Source organism: Nycticebus coucang, chromosome 8 (genome assembly GCF_027406575.1).
Source record: "Nycticebus coucang isolate mNycCou1 chromosome 8, mNycCou1.pri, whole genome shotgun sequence".
In the NCBI taxonomy this organism is placed as follows: Eukaryota; Metazoa; Chordata; class Mammalia; order Primates; family Lorisidae; genus Nycticebus; species Nycticebus coucang.
The window spans coordinates 55,743,626-55,761,383 of NC_069787.1; the positions used below are offsets into that span (position 1 = coordinate 55,743,626).

At 40.1% G+C, this 17,758-nt stretch overlaps 1 protein-coding gene and 1 long non-coding RNA gene across 3 annotated transcripts in view; one reads left to right on the top strand and one right to left on the bottom strand.

Annotated features, from left to right (window-relative positions):
- Positions 1 to 1,454: 1,454 nt before the first annotated feature.
- ACP3 (acid phosphatase 3) overlaps positions 1,455 to 17,758 on the bottom strand; it is a 50,850-nt gene continuing 34,546 nt past the window's right edge. For both annotated transcript variants that reach the window (XM_053599510.1, XM_053599511.1), the window contains exons 10-11: positions 14,112 to 14,281; positions 1,455 to 2,441 (exon numbers count right to left, since the gene is read on the bottom strand). In XM_053599510.1, coding sequence (XP_053455485.1) covers positions 2,323 to 2,441; positions 14,112 to 14,281 — 289 coding nt within the window. In that variant the 3' untranslated portion in view covers positions 1,455 to 2,322. The remainder of the gene's footprint in view (positions 2,442 to 14,111; positions 14,282 to 17,758) is intronic.
- Positions 1,935 to 16,649, top strand: LOC128591765 (uncharacterized). The gene is made up of 3 exons (XR_008381651.1): positions 1,935 to 2,072; positions 2,771 to 2,855; positions 16,482 to 16,649. It is a non-coding gene; the product is annotated as an uncharacterized LOC128591765 (long non-coding RNA).

Consider the following 17,758-nt stretch of genomic DNA (forward strand, 5'->3'; position numbering starts at 1 on the left):
TCAGCCTCCCGAGTAGCTGGGACTACAGGCGCCTGCCACAACGCCCGGTTATTTTTCTGTTGCAGTTTGGCCGGGGCTGGGTCCGAACCCGCCACCCTCGGCATATGGGGCCGGCGCCCTACTCACTGAGCCACAGGCGCCGCCCAAGAAATGGGGGATGTTAAAAAGTCTCTCAGAACCAGTAGAAAGTAGGAGTCCTTTGAACTACTGACAGTATTAAAAGATGATTTGGGGAAAGGATTGTCAAAGTTTTCACTCTTAACATTTTTCCAACCTTGTATCAGGTTGGTGTTAGAGCCAAACACTTAATAATCACATTAGGGATGAATGATTTGGCATGTAGGTCACCAATTAGCAAATAGTAGGTACCCCATCCAGTTTGTTGAATGAGAAAAATCCATGACTTATGGTTCTGTTTATACTTCTGTAGTTGCACCACTTTTTAACACAAGATACTGTGGCTTATGTAATGATATGGCTGGCTACTTTAACAAGATAGTAATTTTTCCTTTGTTCTGCTGCTGTAGCTGTTTTTTCTTCACTTTCTGAAGCCAAGAATATAGCCAGATCTTGGTATTTTATTTTATTTTATCTTATCTATTTTATTTTATTTTAGCCTAGGTGGCTTTTGTGTTGCAGCTGGAAACAGAAGTTGCTGGGCAAGAATAACTTCTCAGTCTTTTGTTTGTAATAGCCTTGGCTCAGTGAGAAATCATGTTTAAAGTAAGGGTGATGAAGGTAAGTTCTTGGTGTTTACCAAGTGGAAGCTGTGGGACCTAAGGGGAAAGGAAGATTCCTGAGACTAAGAGATGGAGTGGGGTTCTGGGGGACTTGGAGGACTTGGGGGAGTCATTCCATGCTGAGCAAAGGTATCACCCCAGGACTGGACAATCCCAGGTTGGTAAACTTCAACAGTATATCCTTGGGAATATAGATGTCCTCTGCCTACCTTCAGAAGACTGTGCAGAATGGACAGTGACCAGTGTGGAGAGAGGTTGAGAGGTCTAGAGGACCCTTCTTCGACCCCTCCCACCAAGTATAAGCATATTCCAGGACCTTTAGGAGAATCTGGAAAGATGGAGAACCCTACTGAGGAGTGAGATTGAATTTCCCACCAACTGTATGGTTAGGGGTTCAGAGGAGAATGAAACTGTGTAAATTTCAGGCTTATCTCCATGGTAGCATCTATGACAGAGTTTTCTTGGGCAATGACTCATCCATAGCATAAAATGAAAAAAACATCCTGTTCACAGAACTTGAGAACTAGATGTGACTTCTATGTTCATCCAATCCAGGTTCTTCATTTTTAGCTTAGGAAACAAAGGCTTCAGATAGAAAATAATTTGTCCAAGTGGTGGGCCCAAAGCCAGTGCTGAGCTGAGACACTGGGTAGCCAACCCTCAGTCCCCTTTCCTTTCTACCTCAGCACTTGTAAAATTCAGATATATTTATGGTCATTAAAAACATTATCATTTCATCATGGCCATGAATGGTGCTGATCAAAGTGAGGTCTTATGATTTTATAATTAAATAAAGAAATCAAGACTACATAAATATCTAGCTGTGATAGTGGAGGTAAAAAAGATCCATGGTTACATGGATTTTCCAGTTATTCCCCATTATAGAAATTGTGGGAAAATTACCTGTCACACCTCAAGTGATTGATAATATTGTTTTTGAGAATTAAATACCTCTCCTGAAGGTATTTTAAATAAGGCAGTGTGTGTTTGTATATAGACACAAACAGAGATCTGTTAGCTATCAAACACTAGGTAGGAATTTCTTTTCAGTTGTATGTGTGTGTGTGCGCACATACAGGCATAAACCTACTTAATAGCTAAGGAAAAAGTTCATAATTTCTGATTGGGTCTTATTTTTTTAAGCATCATCCTGTATCATACTACTACTATTGTAACATTCCACATTATCCAGTTTTCCCTAATCTATGTCTTTGTCCACCTTCTCACCCTTTGTTCTCTGCAGACAAAAGCTGTTTGAAGTTTGGTTCTTATTTCCCTCTGGACATCTTTGTCAGAGAACACAACTTGGTGGAAGAGCCTCTTCCTAGCCAGGTGAGCAGCCTGCACTGTCCTGCAATGGTGAGAAGACCTAACTAAGTAACCTGGGTGTTCATTCATTGGTCAGTCCACCAATCCGTGGGTTGCTGTGAGTTCAAACCCTGCCCTAGGCAGGTCCAAAAGGAATAGTTTGGGCATAGCAATGCCCCTAAGGCAAAAGTCTGTCCTTCCGATGCTGCATCCTTGAGAGATGCTATGTCGTACAAGGTTGGCCCGGCTTGTCTCCTCTTGTTCAGCCATCTGTTCAGATGTTCCCATAGTGTTCTCTTTGCCAGCAGGGCCCATGGCGAATAATCACAAACAGTAGCACCAGCAGGACAGCAGATACCAGGCAAAAGGCAACAGCAAGGACAATCTTTAGAACTGTGGACAAGTAGGAAAAGTATTAATATAAAATTAATTTTAAGAAAAATATGAAGGTCACACATGAGTGTTGATTTCTGCCTTAGTTGCAAATCTCAGAGGAGCTTCTAAAGTAGCCTTGAAATCAGTAGAGTGTGGTTAAAAAAAAATGCACAGGATTAGAAGTCAGGAAGTGACCTAGGTTCCAGTTCTAACATGACCTTTGATCTTTGGCCTTAGCTCCCCAGTGTAAAGAAAGGGTAATTGACTGAAGCATTTCTAAGGTCCTCTTACAGTGCTAACTTTATGTATTTCTATACAGTTAAATTAACAATTGGTCATGATTTCAGGGTCCAAGGAAATTCTGAACACTCAACTGCAATCAATTAGACCTAAAAGAAATGGAATCTTTCAAGTTTTCAGTTTGATTTTCAGGTAAATATGTTTTGGAGAGGAAACCTTGAGCTCATGTGGACCATGGATTTTTAGTGTAACTGTGTACGATTGCTAATATGTACCTTTATTTACACACATTCCCACTGCCCCTCCTTTTTTTTTTGACAGAGACTTGTTTTGTTGCCAGAGCTAGAGTGCAGTGGTGTCATTATAGTTCACTGCAACCCCCAGCTCCTGGGTTCAAGCAATTCTCCTGCCTCAGTCTCCTGACTAGCTAGGTAAAGACAAAAGCCTGGCTAATATTTTCCTTTTCTTTTATTCTTTTCCTTGCTTTTTTCTTTTCTTTTCTGTAAAGGTGGGGGTCTTGCTCTTGCTCAGGCTGGTCTTGAACTCCTGACCTCAAGCAATCTTCCCACCTCAGCTTCCCAAGTATACACATATCCCTTTGATAGCTGACTGATCATGAAGCAGATGTATTAAAAAGCAGAAGCATTTCTGTATGACAAGCTAATTTATTACTTCATCTGGAAAGTTACTCTCTTACACACACATACCCTAGTCCACTATAGTATACCCATCATAAATACCAGTTTGTACTTGGAATATATATCTTTTCCTTGTAAAACTACAGAGTTGCATGTTGGTTTAGGCAGTGAAAGAGCAAACTTCTCTCTGATCCTGTCATCTCTTTCTACAGAACCCTGGTGATTCATGGAACATAGGTGAAGATCCCTGGTTTAGCCTAATATTGTCATTGTAAGAATGAGGAAAATAAGCAGCAGAGAGATTAGATAAATTGGTTAAGGTGAAGCAGATGATTGTAGTGGGCTTGGAATACATGGAATCTTATGAGGTTTATGTTTAGAAAATCATCTATTTACTAATAACTTCTAAGTGTAAATCTTTAGCCCTGATCTCTATCTCAAATTCAAGACTCCTATCCAGCTGTGTACTTGACACATTCTATTTGATATATAATAGGTATTTCAATCTCAATGAGTCCAAAACTGAACTCCCAATCCCTCCATCTTCCCTCTTCATACCACATCTGTCCTTCTTACACCCTTCCCCCATCTCAGGTGATGGAAACTCCCTTCTTCTGTAGGCTCAGGACAAATCCCTTTGAGTCTTCCTTGACTCCCTTTCTTTCTCTCACATCCTATACCCTAATCTGTTAGAAAATCCTGTTGTGCTACCAAAAAATATCTCCCCAAACCAATGACTTTTCCTCTTCTCTGCCACCACTCTGCCTTGAACCACCATCATCTTTTGCCAGGATCACTATAATGGCCTTGTGACTTATCTCCTAGCTCCTTTCTCCTTCATAATCTATTTTCAACACAGCAGCAAAAGTCACTCATCTGCTTAAAAACAAAGTCTGTAATAAATGCTCATCCCAATCAGAATAAAATCTCAAGTCCTGAGTGCATGAGGCTCTACATCATCTGGCCCCCATGAAACTCTCAGATTTCTTCTGTCATTCTCCCTTCATTCACTATCTTTTGGCCACCTGGTCCTTCTGCAGTTCTTCAAATGAGCCAAGCACTGTCTCCCTTAGTGTCTTTGCTTAGTGACCATTGCCTGCATGCTCTTCCCACAGATCTCTGGATTAGGTCACTCCTTTACCTTTTTTGCTTAAAACTCACCTTCTCAGTGAAACCTTCCCACTTAAAAGTACAACTTGTACATCCTCCTCCACTCCCCCCACAATGTGGACCTTGTGGTCCTCATCTTCCAAAGTACTGAATTATTTTGTTTATTATTTGTTATCTTCCCCTCTCTCCCACTAATGGAATATTAGCTACATGAAAACAGGAACCTTTGTCTTTTTAGTTCATGAATGTATCTGAAGCTCTTAGAACATTATCTGGCATTCATATATAAATAATACACACACACATACATATATAAAATAGTAGAACCTCCATAGTTGACCACTACCCCTCATTGACCACCTCTTTAAGCTGACCTAATTCCATAGACCAGGCATGACCTACATGAATGTATCAGTACGGGAGGCCTAATTCTTTATGTTGACCACCTCCTTATGTTGAGGTTAGAGTCCCCTGGGTGGTCAACTTGCAGAGGGTCTACTGTAGTTCCCAAGTCTTAGTTCAGTGTTTTTCTCTTGATGCCAGGATGCTTCTTATCATCATCCTGTGTTTAATAATCATCAAGTGATTATTAATGAAGTTATACCCTGAGGGATAGTGTCATTAGAATGCAGATAGAGTTAGTATAAGTTGGAGAGAACTACTGTACTTTGCCATGTATAATGTGCTCCCATGTATAATGTGCACCTATGTTTTCACCCAAACTTTCGGGAAAAAAAACAAATTTTGTTTTAATTTTTTAATTCAAATTTGTATTTGCTTATATTTAGGTACTTTTTTATAATAAAGGATTTGTGGCATTTATTTTTTAACATATTAAGCACAAGAATTTTTATGTAATAAATAATTGGAAAACATAAGAATATAAGGTACAAGAAATTTTATATACCAGTAACAAATTTATAATATTTATGCATTATAGAAGGCTAAGAACTCTTCATCACTGTCAATAGCAGAAGTATCATCTTCTTCAATTTTTACATTATCGGTGCCTTGTAAAGAGTCACTCTCTTCATGCCAGTAAATTTCATCATTCTCAGTTCCATCTATAGCATTGCTTATATTGCATTTTAAAAGCAACTTCAGAACCATTTCCTTCTTGACACCATTGCACAATCTTTGGATCTAATCACAAACCTGAGCGATATATGCTTTCTTGATTCTGACAAGAAGTGTTAAATTACTGCCAGCTTCCTGAATCCACAATGTCCACTCTTTCTTCATTAGGGATTAGAGGGCTCATTTAGTGACACATCAAGAGGTTGTAATCGGCTAGTTAGCCCACCAAATATCACAGAAAGTTGGGTTTTCAAGTCTGCTGCAATTGCTTTTGCACTTTGTATAACATGGGCTTTTAAATTACTGAAAACAAGCAAAGCTGGTTTTTTAAGTAATTCTCCAGGCCTTTGTGACCAGATTTTGTTAAACAGATTTTCATGCTTTCTTCATTTATCTACCCTTTTTCATGCATGTGGATGATAACTCCACTTGGAATCTTTTCTTTTGGAAATGTTTTTCTTTTAAAGATGATCATAGGTCGTAGCTTTGTCCCATCTACACAACAGGTTAGAAAAACAGTGAAATGTGTTTTCTCAAGTCCACTAGTTTAACAGCCATGGTCTTTGCTTTTTTGATGTCCACAGTTCTGTTGGATGGAATATAGGTTGTCAGTGGGAATTCATCCATATTGGCAATTTGGTACAGTTTGAAGTCAAGTCTTTCAAAGATTGATAACATGAGAATGAAATCCCAAAACTTGATTCTCATAGACACTGGAAGTTTTGGAAGTTTTGTTCATGGACTTAGGCTCAAACCTTTACTCTTCATAAAGTTAAAGCACGATTTCAGTATCCCTGAGAAATTATCATTTATTGTTCTCATGCAACCCTTTTTCCCTCTTCTTATATCATCTTGGTTGAAACAGAGATCCCAGTTTGAAGCTGCTCCAGAATCCTGGTCTTCACCTCCTGCCCCACCTATAGACACTTTAGAGGCCTCTCTTGCATTGCCTTCTTCTGTTTTGGCATCTGAGGAAGCTTTTCTTCCTGTTGCCTCCACTTCTCCTGGCACTCGCTGTGGAAAGACGTCCACAGTGTCTTTCCACAGCTCTGTTGCCATGCTCCTTATCATATTTAAAACTGCTATTTTAACATTATAGTGTATGAAAACCATTTCAACATTTTACAAGGGATTTTCCAATAATTTTTATCAAGTTATCAGCTAGATTGCTGGCTCCTGCCTAATGTGTATAAAGAGAAATATGTTACTCTTTGTTGGTAGAAAATGCATCCGCTGCAAGTTTGTCATAAGTTCAGCAAAACTGATTAATGTATTCCAGGGTATCATTTTACACACACACATTTTTATTGCTTTCTAGAATTACACTTTTAATGCATAAGCATAAATAAAAGAATTAAAAACATTTATATAGACACAGAATTAGTATTACCCATGTATAATACACAAATTTTCCCTCAAAAATTTGGGCAAAAATGTGTGCATTATACATGGGAACTTATGGTAAATAAAACTGAGGAAGGAAAGAAAGGATGAGATGGAAGTGCGAGTGGAAGGCAGGTACTAATTACTCTTAAAAATCTATTTTCACAGCTGACTTTTTCCTGCCATTTATCCTTCCTTCTTTCCTTCCTAGATGTGCAGTGAGCATACATGTGCCAGGCAGGCTTTGCTAAGAGCTGAGGTTCCATAATCTATGCTCTTAAGGAGCTCAACGTCTAGTGGGAGGACCAGATAGACAATTATGAGATAATGTGACAAATACGAAAATGGAGGTATAAAAGATAGGCCTTTGGAACAAAGAGAAAGTTATTCTATTTGAGAGAAAAGAGTTTGGAAAATTTTCTGAGATTTGAGCTGCCCTGCAAGATAAGTGGAATTTTGCAATGAGGCAAAAGGAGTTTCAATTGCCCAAGGGTATGTTTGAGAAATAATGAGCAGCTACATTTGGCCCAAGCATAGACTTCAAGGAGATAAGGACAGATGTGTGGATGGTGGCCCAGTTTTTAGTGTCTGGTTTTTTTTTTTTTTGTAGAGACAGAGTCTCACTGTATGGCCCTCGGTAGAATGCCGTGGCCTCACACAGCTCACAGCAAGCTCCAACTCCTGGGCTTAAGCGATTCTCTTGCCTCAGCCTCCCGAGCAGCTGGGACTACAGGTGCCTGCCACAACGCCCGGCTATTTTTTGGTTGCAGTTTGGCAGGGGCCGGGTTTGAACCCACCACCCTCGGTATATGGGGCCGGCGCCTTACCAACTGAGCCACAGGCGCCGCCCAGTGTCTGCTTTGATATAGGATAGATGAAGCCCTCAGCAATTGTTACGCATGTAAGTGACAAGGTCCAATCTGTGTTTAAGAAAAAAATAGCTGTGGAAAAGATAGGATGGTGAAGATATGGTAGGCCTGGTAGAGAGCTATTGAAATACTAGGGCCTCAGAGCTGGAGTTGTGGCCCTAGGAATGCAGATGAGGGAATTGAAGAGATGCTTTTGAAGTAGCATTAGCAGGCTTTGGTAACCAGTGAAGTATATTGGTAAGGGAGAAATTATGGTTTAGGCAAGGTCATGGGCTCTTGTGTGGATGACTGAAAAGATGAATTGAGATTGGGACTGCAAAGGAGTAAATTTTGTTTCCAGTGTGGGATTGAGATGGGTTATTATCCTGATAGAGATGATGTTTAGGTGGCTGGAAAATGGGTCAAGAATTCTACCATTAGATGTGGAAATAAGGATTGAGGTAGACGATGGCGGCCTGGGTCTTCAGGCTGGTTCTGAGTCTGGCCTGAGCAGCCTGAGAACAAAGACACGACAAGACAAGGCTTTCTCATATGTGCTCTCTCTCAGGTGTTTATATATTTATTTTTAAATTATCTGCTCCCTTGGACTGTAAAAAATTTTAGGAGTTTGACAGAGGAATGTTCTAGAAGCTGAAAAAAAGAGAGTATGATCAACTCTTGCTACAAAGATGTCCTACATGGGAATACACAAACATTGCTAAAGGTGGTGTAAATTGGCACGACGTTTTTGAAAACTACTTTGGTAATATGCATCAAAAGCTGTTCTCTCTTGCTGGTAATCCTCAAGTCCTGTCTATCCTACTTCTTTTTGCTCTTTGAAGTCTGCTTTTCTCTTTCAAACACCCTAGTCCTTGGAAAATCACAACAGCCTCATAAGTTTTCTTCCTGTCCCCAGTCTCACTCTTCTCCAAACTACCTTACCCACTGAAGCCAAAGATTCTTCTTAGACCAACAAGCCAGTTACAAATGTGTCCTTTCTCTACAGCTTTTCACCAGTCTTCGCCCGGTTCCTAAAATGCCTTATGCTCCCTTCAGCTTGTGGCCTTTATACGTTCTCCTCTTTTGTGTGTAACATCCTCCTCTCTACTCTCCTCTATTTGCCTTGTTCATTTCTTTCTCTTTCAGTTTTTGGTTTAAAAGTCACCCCTCTGAGAAGCCTTCTCTGACTCCTCAGACGTAGGCTAATGGCCCCTGCTGTGTGTTCTTCTTGTCACCTTCACCACACGAATCACCACGCTTGGCTCTTAGCCTGGCTTAACTGTCCTTGTTCTCCTTGCTTATTCTCCCCTCCCTGCTCCTTAAGGTCTGTAAGACATGTGAGGACAGTCGCTTGTCTACTGCTGTTTCATCAGCAAACTTAGTGCCTGGGCCATAGGTGCATATTGGGTGCTCAGTAAATATATATACATATATATACATGTATGTGTATATATATATATATTTACATATATTTTTTAATATTCATATATCTTGAACCACCTATCCTATTTTTGGAAATCACTCTAAGGGAATATTTCCTAAGACAGTATGGAATGGAAGGGAATATGCTATAGTAGAAATCTGGTGTTGGAGAGTGTTAGGTTTGAATTCCAGTCCTGCTACCTGTGCCGTGATTTTCTCTAAGCTTCAGTTTTCTTCTCTGGAACATAGGGATGTTGGTAGCTACTTCATAAGGAAAGAAAAAGAGGCCCCTAAATTAGGCACTGACAACTTTAAAAAGGGACATTAAAAAAAAGATGAGGAGAGATGGACATAATTTTACAGAATAGATAAGGAGTGAGAAAGAGATGGGAAAATAATGCTAGAGAATGTAAATCATTAGTTCAAGAAATTCAGATTGAAGAGGGTGAGTTGGAACAGGCTGTAGAAGCTGTTTTGGTGAGAGTATATTTGGACATTTTCATAGTAGAAAGGAAGGAGCTAGTACAGAGGAAGAAAATGAAGCCAATGAAGAAATTCATCAAGGTCCTGAGACGGTTACATGGGGCGAAGACTCCGTCTACTCGAGGATGAACAAGTTTTCCTGAGCAATAGCAGCAAAGAAAGTTACAGCTACTGAGATATTTTGAGGTAGTGAGAAGAGAATTTAAAAGAGTTATCAATGGAGTATCTTGCTTATAAGAATAAAGAAGATAAAGTGGAATCAGACGTTTGGGAAAAATAAAAAGGCCTTCCTATAGAGAGTTGGGAAAGGATCCATTAAAGGTGAATACATTTATCAAGTGGTGCTGAAAGACCAGCTGAGAGTGGAAAAGAAGTTTCAACATTCATAGTTTGAAATGTTGACAATAGGCTAGGGCTTTTGTTTTCTTCAGCTGTACTTGGCAGATCACAATGGAAAAATCATGTGACTGACTGGTCAAGAGTTGTACTGGTATGATGGACAGGGTGTGGGAAAGTCAGCATCGTGACTGTCAGAATGGCTGAGGTTCAGGGAAGGAGTGGGAGTCAGGGGCAAGCTGGAGCATGCCAAAGCAAGTTGCCAGCATTTTTAGTGAATGATTAGATACCTCCTGGGAAACTGATGTTAATAGCAATAAGAATGAGGAAAATCGTTATACAATCAGGTGGCCCCATCTCTGAGGGAGGAGAGGTGCTGGATGGGATATTATTGAACAAGGGCTCTTAACAGCAATGGAGGAACCATGAGCATGCCAGGCACCTGTGCTGAAACGGAGGCCAAATAACACAGGCACATTGTGCTGTACATATGTATACATGGCTAGCAGTTGGGTCTATGCAGTGAAGTCACTTTTGAGGCTTATTTATAGCTCCTCTTCCCTATTTATTAACCAACTGAGTTCTAGGCTTCTGACATCTGCACCCAGCCACGAGGAGGTCAGACTAGGAATGGAGGGCTAAACACATTCAATTAGCAAATACTGGTGGAAGGCACGAGGGATTGTCTACTGGCTAATGATCTACACAGGAAACATTTTAAGAAGTTCATGGCTGAATCTTGGGCATGTGCATATGTACTGTAGATTCTCAGCTTTACAAAGATCGAGTAACCTGGAATTCCCCACCAGTAAGTCCCCCTCCTGTGAAATAATTAGAGTTAGGTATTACCATAGGGGGTGGGCATTCTTCATTCTAGTGAAGAATGTATAATTGTGGTAGTAAAGTTTGGGGATTAAAGAACTATTTATTTATTTATTTATTAAAGAAGCATTTTTAAAAAATATAAATTTGTATTTTTTTCAAATAAAATAGTATAGAACTTAGTTGATATGATCTGGGTAGGTGGGTCTATTAACACAAGCTAAAAACACTGCTTATAGTTATGGGTAGAATTTCCAGAGTGGAAATACTTAAGGATTAGAGTTGTCAGGCAGCTTGTATATACAGGACAAGTCCTGTCTATTAATGGACAAAACTTAATGATTCTGTCTTGCTTCCTGAATTGGCTTTCTCAAAATGCCCTAACTGTCCTGTGTTCTGCTTTTTTCCAATGAATTACACAAGTTCAGCAGTTAATACTGTTTATTTGCTAAATTTGGTGGTCCTATTAAGGAGGAGTTATTATAACCCCTATAACCTTCCTTGCTTTGACCAACTTTTAGTAACTTTGTCAAGACAAATGGTCACCCAGCACAGTGGGCACTGTCTGTCTCAGGAATTTCCTAACACTTAAGGATAATCTGTCTTCAAATTTTTTATCTATCACTCTTATCATCACTCTTTCAGACTGCATTCAACAAATATAATCCTTTTTCCTTAACGAAGTTCAAATATTGAACTTACTTTGCTAGGGGCTACTCATGTCAGAGACTCTTAACAAGCTTTCTATGAACTAAAACCTGCAATATGCTGGGAAACTGAATTAAAAATAAAACAAAACAAAAAACACCTCTGATTTGTAGGATTTGCTGATTTCTGTGGCTATAATACTCCTATCATGACCACTTCAAGCTTCCAAAGTGAAGTTGCTAAACTTAGAATTGGGAAGAGATGTGCACAATCCACTTGGAGATCTATATGAGCTGGCTGCAACATGTCAGCTCCTGTTTTCTTTTTATGAACATATTTTGCTGCTTAATCATATCTCACTCTACTTAGATATTGAATTGTTGATATAAGTGTTTTGAGGAAAAGAGTTCTACAAGCATACTACAGGTGGACTTGACAAGAACAAGTGGGAGACTTTGGAGGAACAGAGGAGGGGTTACAGGGTGCTCATCAAGAGACAGGAGAGTAGGTTCAGGGAGGAAAGGTAACTAATTTGTATATTAATTGAGTAAATATTTATTGAGCACCAATCCACGCCTGGTATAGGTATTGAAGACAGAGCAGATAACACACCAGATAAAATCTATCCTTGTTCTTGTGGAGCTGATATTTTGTCTTTTTAGAAATGGCCCCTTGAATGAAACCTGTAGGAATCTTTCTGGACCCTGAATCTTCTTCTGAGTAACCCCTCTGTCATTTGCAGCTTTAAGCCACTAGAACATTTGATGAATGCCTTTAGATACTTTGTGCCACACCATAAGAAACCTCCATCCAAACTGATTTCACATGGTGCAGTTGCTAACTCCTGCAGAAAGTTCCCCCACCTTCCTTACTTCCTCCCTCCAAATCTGGGTAACTCTTGTTCCCATAGTGAGCAGTGTAGTCATAAAACATAACCCTTGGATTCTGGGTAATTCTGCACGTATCACTTTACTTCCCCAGTACATCGTGCACTTCCTGGGGGCTTTTTCTTAGCAAGTCCCATCTTAGCAGAGCCATCCACAGCCTAGCCTTTATCTCAAGTGTAAAGTCTGAACTAATTTTCCATGTAAAATGCTCACTTAAGCCAGTTAAACAATTTTATTTTATACATATGTAGTATTAATATTTTCCCTCCTTGTTTACATTAAAACAAAACCCCCTAAAAGAGAGCTCCTACCATCTGCCTGCAGGAATTTTATTCTAATTAAGTACACACACATGATTTTCACAGTTCATAATACCAGTAATGTTTTTGAGCTTCCTAATAATGACTTTATTCACTATTTTACATTTAGCTCACTGCTAGAACTATTTTACATTTAGCTCACTGCTAGAAGAAAGTTGTAAGCATAGATGACATCCGCAAGAACAGATATTTACTTGGGAAAGAAATAAAGAAGTGTATCAGTCGATGTCTTTTGTCAGTCATTCTCTGACAGCTAGGAGAAGGGAAGGGTTTGCTCGCTAGAGTCTGGCATCCAGTAAGAACCATCTCATCTTTATCCGTAATGGTAATACAGCACCGTGGTCTCTAGATGTGATGCATCTGCCACGTGGGAAATCTACAGGACTGTAAAGAGTGCCATTCCAACATGATCTTCTTGCACAACGAGCAGTTTTGACAGGGTGACCTGTGTTTTTGGTTAGGTTTTCTGAAGTTACCAGAATTAAAGCCTCAGCTGTTCCTTTTGTTCTTCCAACAGATTTTGCAACCACACCCTCCTTCAACATCCCATTCAGTTTTGAATTTGCAGGTACTTGGAACATTATTACCTTTCTAATTTTCAGTTTCATATGTGTCCTGACACTTCCACTTTTAAATCAACTTTAGATTCACTGTCTCTAACCACCAGAGGTTCAAGAGAAACACCACCACGCGGTGTCTCCTCTCTGCTGTGCAGGGCCTGAATATCTTTCTCTCATCAGATGACCTCTTTGCTATGATGTACACAATCCAAGAATTGCGTGATGTGAAAGTTTGATTTTTGTTTCTTTAAAAGTAATATGAATTTTCTAGGGCTAAACATGTTTCATCTCTGCTGCCCAATTCATTTTGACGTAAATATAAAAACAGATAGTACCAGGTTCCCCGTGGAGAATACTTCTCTACACATCCCCACTGTATCTTATTTCTTTGCCTTTCTTTGAGAGAAGGCTGGAACTGAAGGGCGAGTTGCTTCTTTGCCCAGGAACCTATCATTAACATCTTCCTTTCCTTGCCCCCACCCTAGATTGTGGGTGTTGTTTGAAATCTGTTCTGCTTCAGACATTTAAAGAACAGCCTCATCTAATCCTGCTCAAGCAAAAGCTGAGAGTCCTTAAACAACACAAGGTCTGGTGTGGCCAGTCTTATAGCTTATGGCAGCCCCATGAACTTCAACCTAAGATTTATGTCTGATTATATTTTGGCTTTTCATAGTAACACTGGAAAAAAAATAAAAACAAAACAGGTTTTATGCAAGTGGGGTTAGCGTCAGGTAGAGTGGCAGGAGTTGCCTGAAGTTGAAAGTGAAACATACAGTTATTATCCTAAACCCATTTCCCTTAAAGCTGAGGGTAGTGGCCAGAGTACACACTCAAAGCACCACCTGCCCTGAGAAAGGGCATCTGCTCTCTCTACGGAGGTCTCTGTGCACACTAATCTGTAATGTCCTTAGTACCTTGGTTGTTGCCTGTGATCATACACTCTGCAGACCAGTCTTCAGGGATCACAGGGGCAACGAGCTCAGCAAACTTCTCCAGAGGACAGCTGTGGGTGCAGCCTGGTAGCACGAGGGGATGTGGCTCGTGCTGTGTCTCATTCCGGTAGTACATCTCCAGGAAGTACTGCCTGAGGGGGAAAGGCAGACAAGAGGCCCGGTGAGCCCTGTGTTGCTAAAAACCCAGTGAATGTCCTTCTGCCCGGACTGTAATATGTCAGGTGAGGGACCAGTGGAAAAACTTATGGGAATGAGGAGATTTCCAGCCAACACAGGTGTGGGAATGGGGAGATTGAGGCAGGTGGGACAGGTCTGGAAGGTGGAAATGGGAAGGCTGGTTTGTTAGACAACAGAGGCATAGGAGGTAGAGACCAAGATGCATAGAGGAGGAGGTGAGAGGTGATAGCTGGGGAGCTGTGTGGGACTTTGATGAGCCTTTGAATAAGAAGCGGGGGCAGGGGAGGGCATTGGTTTTTTTTTTTTTTCTCTTCTTTTCTAGCTTTTCATTTACTCTTTCTTTTTTTCTCCTCTCACTATTTCTTTCAGTTTTTCCCCTGAATGTATTTCCCTTGGACATATCTCCCCTCTCCTAAACTAGGCCATAAACATGGAACTGAATAATTTATAACATATGTGCTTAAATATATGGCAAGGCTTTATCCGAACAGTATCCCTTACAAAGAGGGAGTGGGTAAATATTGAAGTGCATACATTGTGTCATGTTAAGAAGGGCTTACTCGATACTTTAGTTCCAAAAACAAAGTACTATTTGGGGGCCTCAGCTAACCTCAGTAAAACTAGTAATGAGTTCTTATTGAAATCACTTGCCAATTAGAGAGGCAGGAGAGAAGTTTAGGTCGGATTTAGTGACCCTTCTTGGGGTAGTCACCTCACAATTACAACTTTTGGATGTAGTTATAAACAGATCTTTGTGTGTGTGTGTGTGTGTGTGTGGTTTTTGGCTGGGGCTGGGTTTGAACCAGCCACCTCCGACATATGGGACCAGCGCCCTACTCCTTGAGCCACAGGCGCCACCCTATAAACAGATCTTTTAAAACATCAGTTTACAAGAGGGACTTTACCTAATAATTGCAATCAGTGTAACTGGCTTATAGTACCCTCAATGAATCCCCAACAATAAAAAAAAAAAAAAAACATCAGTTTAAAAAGCCACATAAACATAGTAACTACAAATATTCACGTATAAATATGTTTTTAAAAACTTTCCTAATATTATATGAATGAGTATATCGTGCATCTTAGAATGACTTTTCCAGTGATAGTATCTTCTGTCTCACAATGATTGGCCTACATGACCAGTTGTATGTCAAAATTCATGATTCTCTTTCCATAAAATAGAGTTATACCTCAGAAGTGACTATGTTTTCCAGACTCCTTCACCTAGGTGGGACCAAATCATTAATTAAAATTAGTAGAATGCAGAAACCATATGTCTTTAGGCTGAAGTGGTTGATACCAGGCTGTCTTCTCTGCCCTTTCATTCCTTCCTATAAGCTGCCTGCAGATGAGCATAGCACTCTTGAAACTGTAGGCCCAAACGAGGGAGCCCTGGGTGACTGAATCACTGCATGTGAATTACACTATGGGGGGACTCCCTTCCTGTGGAGCAGTCCTACCTTGGACTGTTAGATAAGAGAGAAATTCACTTCCATTGGGTTAAATCTCTGAGAATTTGAGGTTCATTTGTATAGAAGCCAAAATACCCTTAGTAGTTAATATATCTGGAAAACAAGACTCAAAATTGATTCTAGTGGTAAAGACACCAAGCTAAAGATGCGTATGAAGAGTTTGGATAAAAGCGCTTCAGAAAACATGACAATGAAAAACAGCAATATTTTCAACTTAATGAATTTATTAACAGACAGTCTATGGTTTTAAATGTATGTACCTAACTAAAAATTAAAACTTTGTTGTTGGGGTTTTTTTTGAGACAGAGCCTCAAGCTGTCGCCCTGGGTAGAGTGCTGTGGCATCACAGCTCACAGCAACCTCCAATTCCTGGGCACAAGCAATTCTCCTGTCTCCGCCTCCCAAGTAGCTGGGACTACAGGCGCCTACCATAATGCCCAGCTATTTTTTTGGTTGCAGACCTCATTGTTGTTTGGCAGGTCCGGGCTGGATTCGAACCTGCCAGCTCAGGTGTTGTATGTGGCTGGCGCTTTAGCTGCTTGAGCCACAGGCGCCGAGCCTAAAAATTAAAACCTTTAAGTACATATTTAGTTACCTTATCTACAACCTGACCAGTTTATATATTGAAAATAGTTGAAAGTATCAAACCTTCCTTCCTGTCTCCCTTCTTATCTTTTCACAGGGAAAAAGTGGTATTACCTCGTGGTCAGGATCATCTAACAAGCAGCCGTGTACAGTATTTGATAACTGGAAGCCTCCTTATTCCTAATTTAAAAGGAACTGAGTTTAACCTTTGATATTTCTCTGGAGAGCCCAGAAGAAAAATCCCAATATAACAATAAATTTGTCTCGATCTGTATGTAGCTGTTGGTCAATTTTTGTTTGTTTGTTTGTTTGTCAGTGTATCTCAGTTGAAAAAATATTTTACCCCATACTTGATTTACTCAAAGCAGTAGGAGAAATTGCAGTTGGAGGAACATTTTCAGTGGGAAAAAATATGGCTAGACTCTAATACAGTAAGCTCCAGACCATGGTGGTACAGAAACCAGAGAGGAGGAAGGTCTGTATTATGTCTGTAGCTTCTCTTATCTTATCCCTGAAGAGATGGGGCCTGCTGCTAGAGCTGATCCTGGGATTTTGGCTGGGCTTATTAACTCTGTGTCCAGAGATGGCCTTCAAAAGGGTAGATTTGTGCAGAGCTTGTTATAAAGAGAGCATTTTACATAAGTCTCTAGTCCTCTCACTCCCAGTTTATGCTCTATTTGGCTAGTCGCTGTTTTTTTTTAGTCTCTGTTTTATGGATCTTGTCTCTGACTCCAGGTATTTGAGGGCAGGGTTAGCTAAGACCACATTTTAGTTTTACCGCATTATGCCTGGCACCCAGTTAGAGGTCCCATAAAGGGTCTATCTACCCTTCCCTAATGCAAGGCCTCCTCCTGGCTCTTATTCCACCAATAATACCCTGTGGAGTCTGGTAACTTGCCTTAAACACCTTCCTTTTCCTTCCAATGAGAATGCCATTGTCACAGCATATAGAAATCTTTGGTACGACCATGGCTATGGTAATCAACTCTTTCTAGTTTTCCTGGAACATTTCCAGTTTTAACAATGAAACCCACATGTTCCAAGGACTCCCTCTATTCTGGGTAAACTGGGAAATTGGCCTCTTTAAACTTCTGGTGGGTTCGAGCTAGACCATGATCAGCTGAGGAGGGCCACATCAGGTCACAACAAGGTAAATAACAGTCAGAAGATGTACTTTAAGAATCTTGACCAGTGGATATAAATCACCAGAAAGTGAATGGGTACATTTAAAGTCTTTGATTGAAAGATATATGACCATTAAGAAATTTAATTTTTCTCTTGCCATCTATCAGTCTGTGTTTTCCAAGAAAATAATGTAATGCTTGCATGAATTTTTTAAAAAATTAATTTATGTCAACTAGGGTAGTTCTTTCA